General features: G+C 42.4%; 1 protein-coding gene across 3 annotated transcripts in view; it reads right to left on the reverse strand.

Annotated features, from left to right (window-relative positions):
* LOC121945870 (zinc finger protein 407) overlaps positions 1 to 22,369 on the reverse strand; it is a 164,668-nt gene that overhangs the window by 65,719 nt on the left and 76,580 nt on the right. For all 3 annotated transcript variants that reach the window (XM_042490229.2, XM_088083994.1, XM_088083995.1), the window contains exon 6: positions 1,973 to 2,139. In XM_042490229.2, coding sequence (XP_042346163.2) covers positions 1,973 to 2,139 — 167 coding nt within the window. The remainder of the gene's footprint in view (positions 1 to 1,972; positions 2,140 to 22,369) is intronic.

Here is a 22,369-nt window from a genome sequence, read left to right on the forward strand (position 1 = left end):
ATCCCCTCCTTTGCCAAATGCTCTGTTCCCAGGAAAGATTAGCTCAACTTTAAAATCTCCTACTTATTTTATTAGTATTGCATCTTAGTGCCGTGAAGGAGACGATTTATAACCTTTAAACAGATCACACGCATGCAGATAATTTTTCAGTGTGTCAGGTTGGCTGCTGGAATGTGATTGCAATGATTGTATAGCTGTAGCTAACCGTCCAACCCGGCAGCAATTACAACTGGCAAAGGAGTGTCGGGGGTCACAGTAGAGCAAATTGTGTTAGCTTTTTTGGGGTGTTGCTAATCAAGTCAGGTCCTGTCGCTCACTAAAATGAGGTTGTTTCAGGTTCAATCTCAATTCTCCTATTTTCATATGTTCATACTCGCTCACCCTTGATCTTTCCAGCTCTCTTATTTCATCACATTCCTGTTTCCATCTCAATCACTTCACTCACTCTCTTCAAGTCTGTGTTTCCTCCTGCTAAAGTCACACAAAGACACACACCACCACCACCACCGCACACCACCCTACGCCTCTCCAGGTGACAGCTAGGTGACAGTGTGACGCCAGCCGCCTGATGGGGAATGATGAGGGCTGGAAACAAATGAAAATAAAACGTCTAATTATGTCAGAGGCGCCTTGACGTTACATCACTGTTAAAACACATTTAAAATAACATCCAGCAAGTCTTACACTCACAGACACACACACACACACACACACACACAGCAGGCACCCGTGACGGATGGAGGGCTCTCCTGCAAGCGCTCAGTCAGGCTGTCAGACCACTGGCTGCTGCTGCTTCTGTCATTGACTTAAAAGGGCATCAAGGAGCCGTGTGTGGGACATTACTGAGGCCGAGGGGAAACTGCTGGGCTGCAGCATAAAGACACTTTCAGAGAGGCTGACTTGGGCTCCTATCGAGGGGCTATTATTCAAGACAGTATCCTCCCACCGCCCACCGCACCATCTGTCTATCCAAAGCTTTTAGTAAGTAAAAAAGCACGACTCAGTACAGTTCCACAGTGTACTGTACTGTACGTACAGAAATGAAAGCCAAGGTTGGAATCTGATAGAAAAGGCACTGCATACATAAAAATGACAATACCCACTGATTTATATGCAAAATGTCATATTTTTTGTTTCATCAAGTTGTCCTCTGTTCCATCTTTTGTGTTCAACTTTTCATTTTTTTCCATTTTGCATCCTAGAGGAACAGACACTGGACTGCTTCAATGTGGGAAAACACACTCTTGAGGATCAGATGGATTTGGTGAACACACACTTGCTGACCAGCTGGGTTTGGGGAAGACACACTTGGTGACCAGATGGATTTTGGGGAAATACACATGACAACCAGTTGGATTTGGGGAACACACACTACCTTAATTCCCTCATCGAGCAATCCTCCAAGTCTGGAGGATGGCAGCAAACAAAAACAAACATAAAATCCAAACATCTTTTTCCTTTTGTCTCTTTGGCTATCAATTGTCTTTATGCAAATAGAATTGGCTGATATAACATAGCATGATTGTGGCGGTCCCATTGTGATCAGGAGGAAGGGGTTTCACCATCCGACAAGAGTGCCTGCAAGACCGCCAAAAACTAGTTCTCGACTTTCTCTGGATGTTAAAAATCAGTACAGATGGACAAGTCATGGCTATTATCGGCCAAAAACGTGTGTATGTTTTTTTTCCAAACAAAGCTGTGAAGATTCATAATTAATGTGAGATTTTCACAGTTAACACATAAACTTAATTTTGCTAAACAGTCTACTGCTATAGAAGAATAAAAAAGGACATTCTGTCTGGTCCAAGTGTGTTTCCTGATAAATAACCTTTTGTCTCAAACTCATAAAAACACTATGTGCCTGTAAAAGGCAAATCTCATTATTATGCAGTTTAGAGTGTCCGTCAACATGTTTATGGAGGGATGCAGCTGTGATGGTTCATAGTTGAGGTTACTCGCTCTCTTGTCTCACCTGTGTGTGTCCTGTAGTGGTCCTTCATTGCTGACAGGTTGAGGAAGGCGTAGTGGCAGGATGGCCAGGCACACTTATATGGTTTCTCCCCACTGTGCAGTTTCATATGGTTGTTCAGGGCCCATTTTTCACTGAAGGAGCGGTCACACAACTCGCATTCAAACTTCCTGCAGAAGAAGAAAGGCAGAAGGGAACGGGGAGGAGGTGGAGGGGGAGGAGGGGAAAAAACGAAGAGTTATTTACTGATCCCAAAGCTGACGTAAAATGCTAGACAATCTACCCTGTGAGAGAGGAAATGGGGGTTGCTGGGTACTCGCGCGCACACCCATAGAGCACAGGGCCGTATGACTGCGTGCTGTACATCTACGCCCCCACACTCACTCACTCACACACACAGACACACACACACATGCACACACACACACACACATAACACACACAGAATGCAGTTGGCTGCTGGTGTGTCATGTCTGTATAAGCAGGCATTGATTTTTCTGTCCTGCCCTGCCACCTCCACCATTTATTCTCTGCTTTGCACCAGGGCCCAGAGGACTAGAGAAATTCTGTTACAGTCCACACACACACTCATACACACCCCGCAGGGCCAGTGGGGAGAATAGAGTTCACCTGTCCAGCGTCCCTGACCACTTAGCCAGGGCTAAATGAACAGTTAGCAACATTTTACCTCCCGCCTCTCTCTTAAGGCTCCTGTATCACAGCTTCCCTTCATCTTAACTTCTCTGCAAACACTTCCGATCTCTGCTGCTCACATAATCAACATTAGCTAACCTTTGGACAGCATCACACCAAAAAATACAAAAGTCTGATAAATCAGGTTTGTTGTGTCACTCTGTCGCATGCCATCAAAAGCCTCTTTTGACACCCAGTTAAAATGTTTATACTCCATTAAATAGGTGCTAGTGGTTATCAGAGTTATGAATAAAGGATAGAAGCTCCCGCTACACTAACTAGTGTGTTTAGATTGCTGTTATCAGCTATTGAGCGTTCATGTGTGTTGTTAAGCTGCAACATGTATATGAAGCTGACTTGATCATTGAGAGATTGAGGGGATGGCGGATGGCTTGACTCCTATGCGAGACAGTACAAGCTGCAGACCACTGTTTGAGATCAACACACTACAACACTGGTTGTTCATTAGCAAGACATTGCTTAATTTCAAGCGCTTTTTGTGCCCCCAAACAAGGGTGTTCTTAGGCGTCACATCGCAGCATTTTATCCTCACAGTGGAGTTCATGCCCCAAACATGGGTAATTCTAGTGATGCACCAAGGTGTTTCCAGTGGTATTTGTATCCTAAAATGTGCATGGGTTTTGGCGTCACATTGCAAGTGTTTCCAGTAGTGTTTGTGCCCTCAAATGCAGGTGTTCTATGGCATTACATTGTGTTGTTTTTAACAGGCTTTTTGCCCCAAATGAGGGTGTTTTTAGCAACACACCGAGATGTTTCCAACCAGGTTTGTGATCCCAAACTTGGCTGTTTTAAAGTGATCAATCAGGATTTTTGAAGTGGGACTGTATACTTATGTATAGTCAGTGTATTACATACAGTAGCTGGCAGTCGGCACGCTCCCAGTTTGCAGGAAAAGGCCGGGTGTGCACCCCACAGCTCAGCATAAACATGCTGTATAAAGGGGTTAATATCAAAACATATTTTAGCCACTTTAAAAGATGCCTACCTAAAAAATACAATATCCATGTAAGTGGACGCTGTATTGAGAGCGTTTCCAACGTGCATCATTTCAGTCAGATCATGTAACAGCCGCTAACAGCACTGCCCAGTGGTGGATGAGAAATGTAGTGCCAAAGGACAAGGCTGTGTGACGGTGAGGTAAAATGTTAATAATAATCTAATACAGCGTTCACTTAGACTGATATTGATTTTATTAGGTGTGGCTAAAAGTGGCTAAAATAAGTTTTGATATCAACCCCTGTGGGTGCCAGCTGCTGTATGTACTACACTGACTGTACATAAGTTTCTCATATAGCCCCACCTCAAAAATCACAAATGATCCCTTCAAGCTAAAACATGGTCTTTTCCTAACCATGAGCATTTTTTTGCCTCAACATAACCAAAATTAACCACGACATTGTTGAAGTATAAAGTTTTGCCAACAGCCATTTAATAAGGTGATAATGGTGCTCTGACCATACAAGTGGTAGAAGCCTTCTATAACTCTGATGATCACGACTAAAACACTTTCAATAGAGTGATATGGGTGCTTTCAGGACTAAAAAAAATGGGACCAATATATATGTATAGTCTTCTTTCTTTACTTTGGATGTCCATCTGTTCTTCATACAGACACCTACCTCCCAACAAAAGTCTGTGTTTTTTAGTTTTTTTTTTAACAGTGTGTAGGATGTTTGCACCTATATTCATCTGCTGTGTTATTAGGCTTCAAGAAACACACAGAAGTAAAAACAATAGAAAAAGCCTGCGCTTGAATTAATCTTTTACCCCTGCGCTATAATTTAGGCACAGGATGACTAATGCGCGAGTCATAAACAAATGAAGTCGGGTTTTGGGGAGCATTCGTCTTGCAGCGCGGGCCATGTTATTTTAGGGAGGGCGGCTGTCTTTAAGTCCTGATTGTGTCGCTTAATCCCCGTGGTATCTGTTTCATAGCGAGCAGCATGACACTCACCTGAACAAATAATGACTCCAAGCAGCATGTAGCATGTGTCTGAATCAATAATTCAAACTCATACATCTTCCTTACTGGAAGAAGGAGGAGGGGGGGGCAAAGGAGAATGAAAGGGAGGGAGGGAAAACAGAGAAAGGAGGGAATTAAAGATGGGGAGGTGGAGAGAGGGAGAGATAGAAAGGAAAATGTGTCCTGGCTTCCATATCAATCTATATGTTCCATAAAGATGAATCTAAATGTGATATGGATGTCACCCGACGCTATTTCAGAGGACATTTTAAGCTCACTTACCAGGAAGGATGGAGCAGCTTTAAAATGGCGCCTTTATCACCTGGCTCTAAGCTCAAATGCATATTTAAACAGTGCTGTTTTCCTCTAGTTCTCATCAACCGACTTGGCAGAGACTTTATTTGACCAACAGATGTATGTCTGCATCGGTATTTCCTTCCTTTTTCCTTCCTCCCTGCGGTATTTATAGAACAGCCCCGTCGCCCGTGCCACCGTGGGAGAGGTAAATAAGATGAGTGAAGAGATGCTATCTTTTATTGTAAGCATTATGCACAACACTCCTGCTTTATGAGCTAAACGGGCCATTGTTTATCACGGGGCGTAATCGCAAAGTCGGGCAGGCAGGCAGGCCTTGACGTGGGCACGCAGCATGCTGGGATGGAGGGAAGAACGAGAGAGAAAAATAAGGCAGGAGGAGAGGAGAGAAGATGGAGGAGTCAGGGCTGGCAGAGTTGACTATCAGTGGGGGTTTTGTAAGGATGAGAGGAGGGTTTGCGTCTGTTTTTATGGGATCAGATGGAGCGCTTTGATCTTGTCCCCGCATGTCAGATCCCGTCACGATCCACCGTCTCGCCCATACATATGCATACTGCCTCTAAACAGCCAGGCACCATGCAAAACACACCAAAGGTAGGAGGCAGAGGGAAGACAGATAGAGAGGAAGAGAGAGAGAGAGAGAGAGAGAGAGAGAGAGGCTGAGTAAATTTGTGTATGCATGTGTATAATAGACGGAGAAAGGGAAAGAGAGACAGCAGTACGAGAGAAAGAGAGGTCTGCCAATTTAAAATATCTGAAGACGTTTTTATAATGCTTCCGAGAACTGAATTTAAAACCAACAAAACAACCACAATTAATTCAGAAATGCTGCCAAAGGAACCTGTTTCAGATTCAACATAGCCTGACAAAGTTCAGAAACTCTCTCGATGGCAATGGTTCCTAACTGTATGAAATGAAACAGAGAAATAAGAAATTACCTGCTCTGTCTACATATGAACAAATGTGTACCACACTCCACCTACACATTAATCTGTGAATTTGATGATAGTAATGCCGTTATGATCATACTGTCATGGAATGATGATTTCTTTTTTAATATTAAAGTAGTCCTTACACATTGTATACATTATTAGCAGCTGCAGGATCTCTATTTTTAGGGCCTTTTGATACTTCATATTTTTCAATATTTTTCGAGAACCTCCAGTCACTCAGGAGTGAAGAATAATAAAACTAAACACAATGACAAGTCAAGAAAGAGATGACAGTCTGTTGATGACTGACAGGCCGTTGAGTTGGGGGTCACATAGAATTATACTGTAGCTATTAATGAAAATAGATGTTCAGACATCGTGGTAGAATTCCACCAAGTATATTTACACAAGTACTGTACTTAAGTACAGTTTTGAGGTACTTGTAACTTTCTTTATTATTACAATTTTTTGCTGCGTCTGCTCCACCACAGTTTGGAAGCTAATGTCATACCATTTACACCACTGCATTTACTTTGCATTAATCATTAGTGACTTTGGAGATTTAGATTATCAATACAAACAAAATATCTTGAATTAAATGGACAAAGATCAAATGTAGCAGTCCCACTGGTGAAATTTACAAGCTACCCAGTATTGCATACATATTGAATTGTTAGACCCACCTTACCTACCAGCTGCAAATTAGAGTGATGTCACTTTAATTCATGAATAGTTCTAATTCAATAACATTATACATATACATAATATCCTAAAACGGGCCATTCTGCATAAAAAGTTATTTTACTTTTTGTTCTTTTAGTATACCTTGATGCCTTTATTTTTGTTCTTTATTTAAATAAAAATTGAATGCAGGACTTTTACTTATAGCAATTCTGTACTGTTGTATTGCTACTTTTACCAAAGTAAAAATTCTGAATACTTCTTCCACCACTGTTTATTGGCATGTATATTATACAGTAATTATCTAGGATAGCTGTATATTTTTAATGGGAGAGCTGCTGAACCCAAAACTACAAAAGAAAGTTTTTTTCTTGACTCGACACAGGTCTGAGGGTAAAAAAATACCAATGTGAAGAAAAATCTGGTGTAAATATGACTAAATGGCAGCTGTCATCACAATAACTTTACTCATATGATTTTGAGCTGTTGTGATTACGCAATGTTTATCAAAAATATCTCTCATTTCTGTAACATGAGTATCTTTTACTGAGGAGGAGGTGGTGTTGAGTTAAAACATTGTAAATAAAAAGGAGCTCTGACTCCAATGTGCTGTTACCTTTCCATTCCTGTACAGATAAGAGGCTTTTTTGATAACTTTTCAACATCCGAATCAAGTTTTTCAGTATTAAATTATGACACACTAAAAAATTCAAAACTATAGTCAAAAGATAACTGTCTTGATCTCAGAGCAAAACTATACAGCAAAATATACAAAGAAGAGAGAGAACACAAAAGGGAGGAACCATTAGTTCAAATTACTCCTATTATTTTTGCATTGACTGCTCCTTGGCTTTTTCACACAACTGTCAAGCTCTAATCAGCACAGGCCACAGCGGGAATGAACTCTAATCGTAAGACAGTTCGACTTCCAGTCATTATATCTCTGCTTTTCCTCCTCTTGCATCTCTCCATCTCTTCCCTTCTGATCACAAAGCAAGGCAATATGATTGACATTGCTTGCAGATTTATTCAAACACCCAGGTGGGCCTCTTGCCTGTACATTCAGAAAGATGCATGCGGCTGTGTCTATACTGTCACTTATTACCATATCTATGCCGCGGTGTGATCCTGTCATCAGTTCAGGCATATAGGGCTACTGTCAGAACATCACAGGCCACACTGGCCTTAATTGTGATATAAATCCCTGTAGAGCAGTTACTGTACTGCTAACAGGGGTTGGAGAAAAAAAAAAGACCTGAATCATTACCACACACTCGCTATCGCCCCCAAGTGGCAAGGTGGTGCTTGTAGAGGGGGATCTTGCAGATTGTGTGTTAAATGGAAGCTGTATAAAAACTAAAGAAAAGTGTGTTAAAAAGAGGCCAGTGTTGTGTCTCAATGAGCAAAAATAGATGAAAAGGGATTCAAATGTTTCTTTTAACCCCATATTTCACTGCGGCAGACAAAAGACATGACTGATGTTGTCGTAGCTCAGGGCTGAACTGACACCCCTCTTCCTCCTGAGTTGGGATTTATGCTTTGGAGCATCACTCTGATCAATTAGCATGTTAACAAAGTGCCTTTTTTTAAGCGACTCGATTAATTGTGTTGGCCTTTTTGGACCAGCTAAGGATTCCTTCCCTGGTTTTTTGTGTTGGCCGGTCGGCGAGAGGAAATAATCCGCCGATGCTCTCGTGCTGCAACACAAAGACAGAAAGAGAGAGAGAGAGAGGCCGACTCTCGCCTCAAGCCAAACTGACACAAACAGACAACTTCAAAGTGAAGACTGTTGTTTATTTGGTGAAGGGAAAGGGGGGAGAGAGAGGAGGGGGAAAAGGGAGAAAATTTATCTGATATGCAACTGTCAGGAGAGCATTTTCACATGCAAAATAGCGAGTGAGTGAGAGAGATTACCTGGAGGGAGGAACATGACAGCATTCACTAGGGTCAGGATGGATCATCATCTTCAGCCCCCACCTCCCTCCTCCCTCGTCTCTCTTTTTCTCCCTCCATCGCTCTATCTTTATCTCTTTCGCTCTCTGTTTCCCTCCCTCCTTCCTTCCGTTTTGCCCTCCTCTCCCTTTTCCCCTCTCATCCTGTTTTCAGACTCCATCACTCTGCACTTCGACAACCCGGCAGCTTAAATCCAGACTAAATTAGCTGAATGAAGATTAAATCATTTGGCCCTGAGCTCTCCAAGATATTGGGAGGAAGACTGAGTAAGCCTTAAATGGTGTCTGACTTGGTTCGGACCTATACATGTGTCTGAGGAGAGACTCTTCCCTCAATGGCAGTCAATTGAAACCTGATTAGAGGGGGGGTGTTGGGTAAAAAATGGGGAAAAGATTAAATTTCTGGGACAAGTGTTTCCTAAGTAAGAACGCTGGCTTCGTTATTTTTCGTTTGCCTGCACAATGTCGACCGACGACAGGCTTGTTCCCGGGCTAAGATATCGAACCGGGCAACATCATCGCTCACGTTGCTTAGGAGAAATGCTTTAGAAAGTGCTGTAGTCGATGTGGTCTGCCGGTACACAAATCAGATTCCTGGATGGTGCTAGTTTAACATTCAAAGTGAGCACAGACAACCATCTCCGGCCTGCTGAGGCAGATACAAAACTCCTGCAGAAAGAAGAGCAGAATCTCTCAGGAACAAGTCCGAGAATTATCCCAACAGCAGGGCATTTAAAGTGAAATATCTACGGAGTTCCATCATACTGAGACCTGCAGGAGTGTACAGCCAGCATGTCACACAAAACAACAACTAAAACCTCCATGAAGAGGCCACATGTGTCTGCAGAGTATTGTAGATGAACCTCCTCGGAGAAGACTGCTGCTGCATATGACTGCAATATAAACAACAGCACACAACAGAGATGCTGCTGCTGATTTATGTTTACCTTCAATCCCGGGAGAAAGAGGGGGAGGAGAGAGAGAAGAGAAAAAAAAAGATAATGAAATAAATAATAAAAGACCAGGCCCATCAGATAAGCTCCTGTTTATCCCGCTGTAGGGCAAATACAAATTGTCAATTTAATGAACACGGTGGACGTGATGAAAGCGGGGTGAAGGAGCCTCCTGCCTGACAAACAATCAGGAAATGTTATCTTAATATTGTTGCGCTGTTATTCAGCCCATAACTTAGGGGGTGGGGAGAGGCCACGAGGAGGAGGAGGTGGTGGCATGGAGGGGAGAGGGGAGTGGGGCGGGGGGGCAGGGAGGCACAAAGGCCAGGTCCCTCTGTGGTGGCCCTGTTATTGCCTGTTTTTATTATGAGCCATAGCTCAATAGTCCCAAACACACTTTGAAGCACACAGACCTAAATTTGAGCCCAGGAAGTGTGCACAAACACACACACACACACACACACACACACACACACGCTTGTGCCACACACAGGAAACACTAAATTACAAAAAGACTTTTTCTTGCAAGAGGATGTAACATGATTCTGAACAAAACACCCCAAAATGATCTTTTTCTTGGAGTGTATGCGCATACTGGTGTGATGTCTTGTTTCCAGACTCAGTTAATTTAAAAGCTTAATAGGTTTTTACGGATATCAGACTATTAATCAAAATGTTTCAACCAAAAAGCTGCAAATCAAGAGCTCCAAAAAGCTTTGCGCTGAAATTAGCGGTACTGGAAATCTGATTTGTGTGACACGGTTCGGTCAAAGGCCTCTTCCCACCCACCCTCCCCCACGAACCATCCTTTAAACGGCACTTTAAAAAGTGTCCAGATGCTCCACAGCTCAAAGTTTTTTTTGCAGGTCTTGAATTTAAAGCGTCGCAATCTGAGCAGCCACCAAAATTAACTATTATCTCCATATTTATATATTGCCGGCACTAAATTGCGTCGGGAAGAATTACTATCAATATGAATATCTGCAACAATAACTCAGCCGCAGTGCTGAGGACAGGATGCTCTTTATCAGGCTTCTGATAGGCCTTAAATACAGCACAAGGCAGCCATATCAGAGCTTTTTCTCTCTAATATCAGGCCGCATTAGCACCTCGTAAATCAAATTACACTCCTAGAATTTCATTAGGCTCACCTGCCAGCGCTGCTGTGCTGCAGAAATATTTATGTTTTTATGCTGCGATTGTGTGCTCTCAGGTACACAAAAGGGAAGGAAGGGGGGCTGAGAGGGAAAAAAATGGGTGATAAACCTAATTATCTTTTAAGAATACAGAGAAAATGTGTCATAAATTGTGGCGATCCTGAGGAGAGCTGGCGTTTCCGAAGCCTATGGGGCTGAGAGTTGGGGGACAAGTCTGCTCTGCTGTTTACCATCTTTAACCGGGGCTAGACTCCCCGCAATCCAATTAGCAGCTTCCCAAAATTCACTCTAAACAGAAATCAAACAGGATGATGTATGACGCCGATCACCGGGCGCTCAACAACAAGCTAATCTGATAAAGAAAGAAAGCAAGACGGCTAATAGTGCGAATACTTGTTCAAACTGGATCCAAATGTTATGATAGGAGTCTGTCTTTGTTATCTAATAACCTCAAAAAGAATTTTCTATTTGCTCATTTGTTGTTGCTGTTTGTTAGATTATATTATCTGCATCATAAGCATCTAGCTTTTGCTGAATAGGAGCTGAGGCGGGGGGGTAGAGAGAAGGTGGGCCGTGGGAAGGGGAACGCCGACATTCCCGTAATTTCTTCCCCATCTGGAAGGGTCTGGATGGTGGGGTGTCTGGATATGGATTTTGATTAGACACAAAGGGAAATGACTGAGCCAGTGACCGTAACGATAGCCACTTAATAAAAAGGTACAGTCTATACATCAGAGAGCATCTAGCTGTAAATCATTCGGCCCTGTAACGACATGCATTCCCGTCCCATTACTGAGCTCCTAACAGGCCGCTCATATTTACTCTCTGGGCCCCAATATCATTTTAAAATAATGAGCTTTGTCCCTTATCTAATTAACAGGGGCCTTGGTTCATTTGTTTTTTTTTCCCCTCTCCTCTTTCTCTCACTGAAATTAGGGAGCTGGCATATTGCTTTAACATACAAATATTTAGCAAATTTGCTCCGTGGTTTGAAAAGTTATATGGTGGTTGCGACTATTGTTGTATGTTGTGTGTAATTGCTGCATGTTGCAACTGCAGGCTGTTTATCTAGGATTTTGTGTATGTGTGTTTGTGTGTGTGTGTGTGCGTGTGTGTGTGTGTGTGTGTGTGTGTGTGTGTGTGTGTGTGTGTGTGTGCTCCACTGGGCAGAAGTAAAAGACCAGGTCCATTCTCTCTCTTATTACTGGAATTGTAATTCAATGATCACCTTAGATCACACGCGTGCCATAAATCAGATAGGCTTGACAGAGGATGAAAAATTGTATTAATAATGTGAAACTTATTATACAGTCCCAAATGCTCCCTTGATAAATGACATTGTTTGGGCCTGACAATGATTGCATTTAAAACATTATTTCTGTTTTCTGCTGGTGTGTGTGTGCGTGTGTATGTGCGTGCACGGCTGGACACAGCGGCGGTTGGTTTTCTGGGTGGGGAAGACAGAGGTGGGGTTCCCGAGCTTCATAAAATATTCAAGATGTTTCCCACCCTTCTCTCTGGAGTCAGTGGGCAGGCAATGGTCGTGGCAGTAAGGGTATAAAGTCTGAGTGTGTGTGTGTACTTGTGTGTGCGGCCGGCACAAGTGAAATGGCTGGCGGCTCACCGCAGCGCAAACTCCCAAACCACAGAAATGAGCTGTGCACATCTTCAAGTCATAAAGCAGCGCACTTGCATTATTATTACAACACGTCCAAGTCAGATATTAGCAAACGTGAAGAACTGCAGAAAAGAGCCACATAAGGCTAATCATTTATGAACGAGTCTACAATAGTTTTTTTGAATAAGTGATTTAGAGAAGAGTTTATTTTTCTTCATAACTCAATTTATATAAGAATGCAAATATAAGAAAAGTAAGTCTAGACTTGGCTTGAGAAAGAGCCAGCAGAGACATAAAACCCTTAAAGAAAAAACTGTGGAAAAAAGATTCAATACGCTGTGTCTGAACTCTTTCTTTCTTTCTATGCTGTGTCGTATCAGAGCAAGCTGGATGGCAGGATTTAACTACATGAGTCCAGTCTGTGTTCACTAACAACAGACAAACCTCTGAATCTGAGTTAGACAAGCAGAGCAGAGAAAAGCATCTGGCACAGATCCTATTCTTTTTTCACAAGGACAAACACATTAAGTTGTAGCTTTTGCTAATGCTGTCTTTATTTTCAACACCTATCTATACGGATTAAGTGCCCTTGGTTCGAGCGTAAGCCGTCACGAGGGGTGTAATGTCCGTGGCAAAGACTGAGCCGGCAACCGCAACCTGCCTGCCAATGCTGCTGTAAACAGCACATCAAAACTGACAAGAGTGAAATGTTAGCCTCATGTTCTGACTCACTAATTCTCTGTATTCAAGAAACAGTAACAATAACAGCAACAAGAGATGCCCCTTTGGAACTTGTGATGATCCGGCAAACAAATACTCACATCCAGTATGTGGTATGATACAAGCCAAAATCCCTGGATCAGACATCAGAAAAAAAATTACAATCTTATTGACAAATATAGTAGCAAAGCCAGTGTACTGTAGGGCACAAAAAAAGCAATTGGCAAAATGTTTAGAGAGCAATATGAGTGTTTTCAAGGGGCAGAATCAGTGTTGGAACGTAATAAAACACTTGTAGAAGCATCATGCAAATTTGTACAAGCAACAAGCAAAAATAAGACAAGAGTGTTGGAGCAATAAAAATAGTTGGAAGCGATGAGGATGTGTGAAAAAGGCCTCCAGGCAGCAACAGAATAAAGTTAGCAATGGAAAGAAATTTTAAGAAACTTTTATGTGCTGGATGACCAACCATCACAGCTGTCACATGGGGCTTAAATTTGGCATCTTTTGTCAATTTTGAGTCTGGCAGCAGCCTGAATAGATTCTTCTTCACTTAAAAAGTCCCCCATCAAAACATATTTGCATATCAACCATGCAGGAATTGACTGTGGCAGCAACTGAGAAGACAAATTACAATTTTTGCATGTTGTTCTTCATAGCTTCTGAATGGTTTTATCAGTGGTTTGTTATGGCTTAGTAACATGACATTGCAAATGCCAGTTAGTCTAGACTCTAAATGCCTCCTGACTCAATTTGATAGATCTGCAACCATTCAGAGCAACGAAACGTGACATAGCGCTGACCAACAGACTACAGCTACAGCTTGCAGAGATGAGCTGTGATGGTGTAGCATTAATGTGTCTGTGAACGGGTGTGGTCGTTTATGCCATCAGAATTAAAAAAACAAAGTGCATCAACAGAAAGTTCTAAATCCGCTGCAGCCATTACATCTTCATTGTTCAGTGGCGTTTCTTTGTGCTAAGCTAGGTTTATGCTGTCTGTGCTGTCCCCTGCCATCACATTGAAAGAAAAAAAAATGACATTATCACGTTTTTTGCTCTAATTGCAAAGGTACCGAAAGTCCCCAGCCCAAGGAAGTGCCTGGAAGTCAATTTGACATAGTGGCCATAATACAATTTCCGAATCGGTCATGTGATACCATTAGTCTTTTTTTCCGTCTACTGATCCAAAAAAGTGTATCCACTGATTTACAGATGCCTCTTTTCCAACATACTTTTTTGAGCGTCACAACCCCCTGTGAAATGTCACGTTTTACTGCCGGCATTTGATCCATTCATCCCAGTAACATTCCCAATGTCTAAAAGAGCCACATGATAAAAATATTTGATCATCCTATTAAAGTTCGCTGCTCAGGCGCTTGCTCTTTGGGCCTGACAATATAGAAGAGCAGGGTAATTTTATACCCGGGAGGTCAAGGGTTTTGGTTTCATGCAACACTGAGCAACTTTCGAAGGAACTAACCAGGCCCCGCCTCCAAAACTATATCCAGTTCTCTTTATACATCCATAGTCAGTCACCGACTCAAACATGCCCCATATTAGATCAAGAGTTGTGATTGTCCCAACCCAGGCCAGGTCCAGATGTATCTGCCAGAGCAAAGAAAACCTGGTTCCCAGGCTAATGGCTTGATAGATTTTGATGAAGTAAATTCAAAGCAATAAAATTGATGCAATTGTTCTTGCAAATGTTTGTAACAGGCTGTGGCATGAATCAGTAGTACTTTGGTACTACTTGAACGATACAATAATCGCTCAACAAAGCTGGTATCAGTGCAGCAGGTTCAAGGAAAGTCTAATTAAGTTCTTGGACAGTTGGAGTCAGATCCCTGCACAGGGATACTGAGACCCAGACTGGTTTTTCCCTGTAGACTTGGCTTTCCCCGGCTGGGCCTGTCCATGTCCTCTACTGTACTGTACTTGCGACCCCCGCTGATCTTATTACCCAACCCACCCCACTCTCCCTTCTCTTCTCCTCCTCCTCCTCATCCCTGCAAATGACCATGATGGGAGGCCATTCATCTCACTCCTTCGGCCACCACAATGAAATAAATCAAGAATTTTTCCCCCAAATATAACAATATTTGTATTTGGGGTGGGGCAGACGTAATTGATGACTGCGGCCATGCTAATTAAAAACGGCGGAGGTTTCATTAATCTTGGTCATTGGGTAGGGGGATAGTAGGGTAGCTGCTACAGTGTTGGCTGGACAGGGTGGGGTGGGGTGGGGGTGGAGGCTGGGGGGGCAGGGCCGCCTTCATCGTCCTCATTGCTCAGGTGATTTGGGCCATTGTCGAGCATATTAGCATGACGAGGTTAATGTGAAATGGCCATTAATAATCACAACAAAAGTCTATAGTATACAAAATCAGTCTCTCTGTCTCTGGCTTCTACCAGGATGCAACTCCAAACAAGACAATAAAGTGAACAATCACACGTGTTTACTGCCATGTCCTGGCTGAAGAAGTTAATTGCTTTTCTGACTTTGCTTTGTAGCAACTGTTGTTTTTTGGGTTTTTTCGCATCCCCTGACACACACTGACACACACACTGACACACACACACACACACACACACACACACACACACACACACACACACACACACACACACAGAGTCATACACTGCTTTGGAGAATTCATTATCGGTCCCAACTTTTGCTGCTTTACCTGTGTTTGCATAGTCAAAACTACTAACCACAGAGCGCCAGAGTGTCACGGACTCTTCAGAGGAAGACAAATGTGAGCATCAGGGTTTATTTGTGTTTCACTTATGCAGGATTCTACAGAACTGACATGACAAATTTATAATCTTCACACTTAGTATTTGAACATTTTATTGAATGATCTGCTACATTTGACATTCTGACTTCCCTTAAAGAAGTATTTCGCTCATGGAAGGATGGTCTTTTCACAAAACTGGGCTTTCTGTGCAGTAGAAAGGTGCAAATAATTTTGAAATTGGTGCTACAATACCAGGGAAAATACATATAAAGGGCTGTGACATTTGTTTTTGCTCAAGAGGTAAAAAGCATACCACTAAGAGAATGCACTGCACTACACTGGACCAATAAATGCTACCGCTAGTGGGTGACGCGAGTTGCCTGTTTGAAAACAATATGGTTGCCAGCTGATAACAAACATATCTTGTATTGCAGTTAAACAGAGAAGTTAAAATATGTTTCTGAAAACATTTGAGGCAAGAAATGGGCAACATTTTGCCTGTTTTCCTATGCTTCTGTTGTTACAATACAGCAAACAGTATGGCAAACTCTCGTATTACAGCTAATCAGTGCAACAAAATAACAGAATCTTGGTTTATCTTTTACCAGTGCTGCTTAGTTTTACCATTTGATCTGTTTTCAGCCTTTATTTACACAATAAAGAAAAGAGCATAACACCCTGTTCACAAACTCTTGTATTTCAGCTATACAGTACACCAAAATTGATTTCGGAAGGCAAAACATAGGACAGTACAGTAACAGAATCTAAATTTGAGTAGCATTGTCTACTTTTGATGTTCAATATGAGTTTGGTCTTAGTTGGAGAGAGAAGATTTCAATAATATGACAAACTGGAGAACCTGGGCCATTTTAATGGTTCATAACTACACTTTTAAGACTGGGTGATCAAAATAAATTTCCATGAGTCTGCTCTGACCAACAGGGTAGAACTAGTTATAATGAAGCAAATAGCATCTAGGACATAAGTCACACCTGAGCATGTGCTTAACAGAAAAGACGGGAACAGACCATAGAGTTGATAAAACAGAATCATATTGTTACTGTTGTGCCATTACAGCGCAGACAATTTACTAAGTAGTACCTATGAACGGCGCAGATGGATATCATCATCACTCCGTAATGGCTTCTACATGTTAATTCGCAACTTTAGCTTCTCCACCACGACTCCGCCACAGAATAATGGCTAGCCTGCATCTGGTAGAGGCAGTGTAGGGCAGTGTATGAGACATGGAGAGAAACAGAGAGAGAGACAAAGAAGGAGAGAGAATTAAACAGAAAGAGAGAGAGAGAGGGGAAGAGATGGGTGGGTGGGGTGGAAGCAGTAGCATATGGTGCCACGCTGCCATAAACAAGCTTTATGAAAAGACCGGGGACGTTTATTTAATCATGGAATACCTGAGGAATCGCAATGAGACACACACTTTGTCCCATTATTGTTAGCCCATAAATTTAACTGCTTTACCAGAACGACGAGGAACCTGATACAGCCGCCGAAGACAACGCGGGGAAGCAGGTGAATTTATGTATGTGTGTTTGTGAAGTGCACAGTCTCATAGCTACGGTAAAGAGTGTGTGTGTGGTGTTACAGATGAATAGCCATAACTGCTACACACTGGTATCTGTGTATCTGCAAAAACAGAGCAATACACTCTGGAAAGTGTATGGTAGGGAATGCAAAGATACAGATGCTTCCTCTGTTTCCACTTTATTACTTAATTCCACTAATTTTATTATTTTTGCTATCGGTTTGCTTGCATAAACATTTTTGTTTTCACCTGTCGCCCCCCTTATTCTCTTGAAAGTTGTCTTTCAAAATCTATGTAAAGAATTCAAATGCATATTAGTGTTTCATCCTCCCAAGTCAGACCAAGTCATCAAAAAGTAACAAGGTTGGTTTAAAGGCCCCCTGAGGAAATGCATTTCTCATTTGTATTGAACTGAAACAGAAGTGGACATCACATCACGTGCATACAGCTGTGCTTGCTCATAGTGTGAACATGTGTAGATATACCTGCAAATATCACCACACACATGCAACACACAAACACACACCTGAAAGTTCACAAATACAGTACAAAGAGCTGGTCTTGTCTGCGAGCATACTTCCACACACACACACACACAAACACACACACTCACAGCTCTGGGTCAGGGGGACAGCGGTAGCTCAGAGCCAGCTGTGACCTGCCGGTCCAGGTGCTCAGGAAAACCGCTGTTAACGGCCACGATTGATGATCTAATCAAACTGTCACCACGGCGATCCGCTTCAGGGGGAGGGGAGGTTGGGGATGGCGTGGGCGTGTGGGGTGGAGGGGTGAGTGGGGGTGGGGTGAGGGCAGGTGGGGGGGAATATCCAGGAGGCCTTGTGCATGCTTACCGTTAGCTCAAATTGAGAGTGACAGTCTCAATAGTGAAAAGGCCTCTTTTTTCCCTCTCTAAGTAATGGAGGAAACAACTCCAGCGGTCTTCCGGAGGATGTCACATAATCAAGGGAGCCACCCCCCCCCGCCCAACAACGAACAACACCAGCCACCCATCCTTTCTATAACGTCTGAGCTCAAACAATGTGTGTGTGTGTGTGTGCGTGGGGGGTACATTACTGGACCCATGGCCCACACAGAGACGATGATGATGAGTTCTGCATTATTTAGACATGCACATCCACATAAAATACTCGGAAAATCAGGTAGATGACAGGCCCTTTACTGAATAACTTTTATTCCTACTGCTCTACAAGCACACATTCTTACTGTACATTTAGTGATGAGTTATAGAACTATCTAAACTGTACATGAGGAGAATATGTTGAAAGAAGCGACACCTAAAATTGCAATTTCTAACATTCTCTAAGTGGAGTAATTCGCAGTGAATTATGCTGCACCGAAGCACTGCAGTTCCTCATTTAGCTGGTGACTGCATGGAGGCCCCTAAAGGACCCCTACAGCCTGCTCAAGACTATCCACAGCACAGGTCCCAGACCCGACTTTAGTAACCACTGTTTTAAAATGTTGTTAAACACATGAAACTATACACACAGAGCCTGCACAGGCACATCGGATACCAGAGGCTACATACATGCTTGCTGCACATCACATGTACAGCAGCCAATTCATCCAATAAGCCATGAGAAGAAGTGGTTTATATCAGTGAGGTTGGAGAACCAGGAGGTTTTCCTTAAGGGGACACTATAGGGTTCCTAGTAAAGTGAGGGTACTTCACTTTTACAATTATTTTACAAAAAATGATCCCAAGTTAGAGAAAATATTCAAGAGTGACAGTGCAAAAGTTTGGCTCAAACCATGTCACTTACAGCAAACTTTTTTGGCATATGTGAGGAGATGAGATTTATAAAATATAAGATTTTATTGTTATGAATCTTATCTGTGGCTTAGAGAGCAAGTGACTTTTTTCCCATAATGTATAATCCATGTTATCCAAATTCTAAATAGTAAATTAAATAAATAAATTATTGAATATTATTATATATAATTATTAGATAAATCAATAAATATGAAATGACTTAATATGCAATCTAAAAATTGGGAATGTCTGAGAAATCTTTCTTATTAATGAGGAAATTGTTCCACTTATATCATGTAATCAATTTCAGTGGAGAGTTTTTGTTTGGGTCATGAATATTTTTAAACTTATGTGGTGACAGGTGAGTGACTATTGTTATGTTACACTGTTTATCTATGAAATAAAAAATATATGGTGTTAAAGTGTATATTTATTTCTTATCTGTGCTACTTGTTTCAGAAGATGGCCTTTAAAGACTGGCAGAAATAATTGAAATATAGAATAAAATCTCAATCTCACTTGAGTTCCACAGCATATATGCAATGCAGTGTAGCCACATGGGAAAATATGGTAATATTTTTCTCGTCCAAACAAAATAAAACAAATGAAGCAGTTCTATATTTAGCTGAGAAGAGAAAAGTTCAGGAAGTTGCCCAACTTAATAGTGGCCTTGTTGATCGTTGCCTGTTCTGCGTGTGTGTTAATCACCTTCCCCAGGATATATCCACGACTGCCGCTTGCCCGTCCAGCTCGCATTAATTTAATCGCTGCTCAGCTAATTCATTGATTAATTGCCTCATTAGTGATGCCTGGCAACATCCATTTCTACCATGACAGTCTGATGTTTCAATAGAAAAGAAAAACAGGCTGGCAACAGCCCAGTTTTTCCACAGTCCCACTGTGCATAATGTCCAACCACTGTCAACAGTTAGCCGCGTATTGTGTCACGGTATAACTGCCTGGTTTTGTGCCACGGGATGTGAAATGAATATGAAGGTGAACTGTACACATTCTCCGTTCTTGTCTGGTTGAGTAATGTCACTTGGGTTTCAGCACAGGGTGACATCATTTCTAGGGGAAACTTCAAAAGCTGGAGGGACTGTTGGAGCTGCACTGCCGAGATGAGGTAGACGCTGTTATGAGAAGACAAACTACAGCAGCGGATTTATTCCACAAGTCAAGGTCATGTTGCTTTGACATGACGAGTGGCTTCTAACTCTGGGACGAGCTGTCGACTGCTAACTAACATTATTATTAGTAATAGGAGCCGATAGGACCCTGCTGCACCCTGCAACAAGGAGCTGGATGTTAGAGCGACGAACAACAATACATCGACAGGAGTGCTGATGTGACATCACTGGCCAAACGACATCACCATAAAGCAGCTAAGACGTACATGACCTCTGACCTTTCCAGTCCAAGACACAGGGCCAGATTTATAATTGGCATTTTGTCACAGTTGCTGCTCCCAGGCTTTGGTAGCACTGTGCTTTAACTAATGATGAGTTCGACCACAGAGGTAGAGATTTTAGCATTAAAGTGTGTCAGCTTTTTCAGAGAACCAACATGCTTCCTCCCCACACCCACCTCTACCCACAAACACACACTCCCACATTTCTGCACCATATGCCCATGACAAGTGCATAAAAATCGCTCCCAAGCGATAGCACAGGCCAACCCATAAAAACTTAATGCACCTAATTTTCCAGTAATCAAACTTTTATAGACTGCAATGGCTTTTAAACTAACAAATTTTAATTATCGCTTAATTTTAACAGCAATATTAACGCGATACCTCATTCTGCGAGTGTTCATTCTCCATGAAATATTGAGTAGGGTAAACAGCGAGGCGCTGTCCGCTGGCTCCTGTTCAAACAAGGAGCCAGCAAACACAAAGGTGAGCTAGGGGTCGCTGAGGCCTTGCCAGTACCACGCCGGGACAACGTGAGCTGCACAGACCTCTGGGAAACCGTGCTTTATGAGTGTAAGCACACACAACCAGCCTGCTGATGTTGCACTACGGTTACTGCACGGCATTGATCACTGATGTGTGTTGGTCAGTGTTACAGTGATCCTGCTTCAGTGCCAGACACAAGTTTATTTTTTGTTGCTGCAGTAAGTTTTATCTCAAATTAATTTGAGCTTTTTTGTAGATAAAAACAAGAAAAACTGATTTCCTTTGATTTTTTTTCAGGATTTAAAGATATTTAAGTATCCCACAGTGAGCCCAAATATCTCTGGCTACTTTAAAGTTAATATTTTCCTGCTGCCGTTTCTTTGCTGCTAATCACGTCCCTGCTTACAGTACCAGCAGAGCGGGATGTTATTGACTGCTGCCCTTGGGTGGCTGAAAACTAGGCCTTACCACCCAACACCAAGCCAGAGAGACAAAGTGCTGACACAGGCAGATAAGGGAAGGAAGAAAGAGAAAGATTAAAGAGCAGATTCATTATCAATAATTAAGGGAAAGGATTTATTCTAATGAATTAGGGGGTGTCTTTATCTACTCTTTATCTCCCTATCACACTGCTAACTCTCCCTTTTCCTCCCTCGCACGTACACACACATGCCCCTGCACGCACACTGGCTCATGGTTTTTGTGTGACTTGACCCCTGCCTGCTCCGTGTGGTCCATATTGCCACCATGCTGGCTCCAGGCAGGGCTCTTCCGCCCATGCTCCACCCGTCAAGCCTGGATGGTCCCGGCCCTTGATGCCGGGGCAATATGGCTGCACTGCACGGCATGCTGGGACGCGGCTGCGAGCCCAGAGCCCAGCGCTGCAGAGCCAGATGCCCGCTCAGCCAAGCTCGGCCCCTGGCACAACAATGTGGCCGACCGCAGCAACGTGTATATCACTTCTGCCATGTGAACATACAGAAATAAATGTGGTAAATCTGGGTTTGACTGGAATATTGGTTTACTGATGGGGTTTTTTCATTCAAAATAGGATATAATAACATCATTATTGTCCATTTCTGATTTGATATATATTTGCTGCAAAATCCTTCTGCCTTGCCAAACAAAGAATTCATAACACACTGGCTATAAATGACTGAATTGAATGAATGAATGAATGAATGAATGAATGAATGAATGAATGAATTGAAGTCACAAATAAAGATGCAAAACACTTTCACAAACTACATATTCCAGGTCTATCCTAAATTCGACTCTCTTTTGAAAAACTGGTCATTTTCCTCAATCTCCTCTCTGTACTCATGTAATAACGGATGCTCTAAATATCCCTGTCTTCATTTTGTGAGTCATCACACCTGCGCTGCATGCATCATGCTTGCTATTTCTGGATCTGAATTCATGCCTTTTCACCTGGTTT

The sequence above is a fragment of the Plectropomus leopardus genome, chromosome 11 (genome assembly GCF_026936395.1).
Source record: "Plectropomus leopardus strain MGB_pleo_1.0 chromosome 11, ASM2693639v1, whole genome shotgun sequence".
Lineage (NCBI taxonomy): Eukaryota > Metazoa > Chordata > Actinopteri > Perciformes > Serranidae > Plectropomus > Plectropomus leopardus.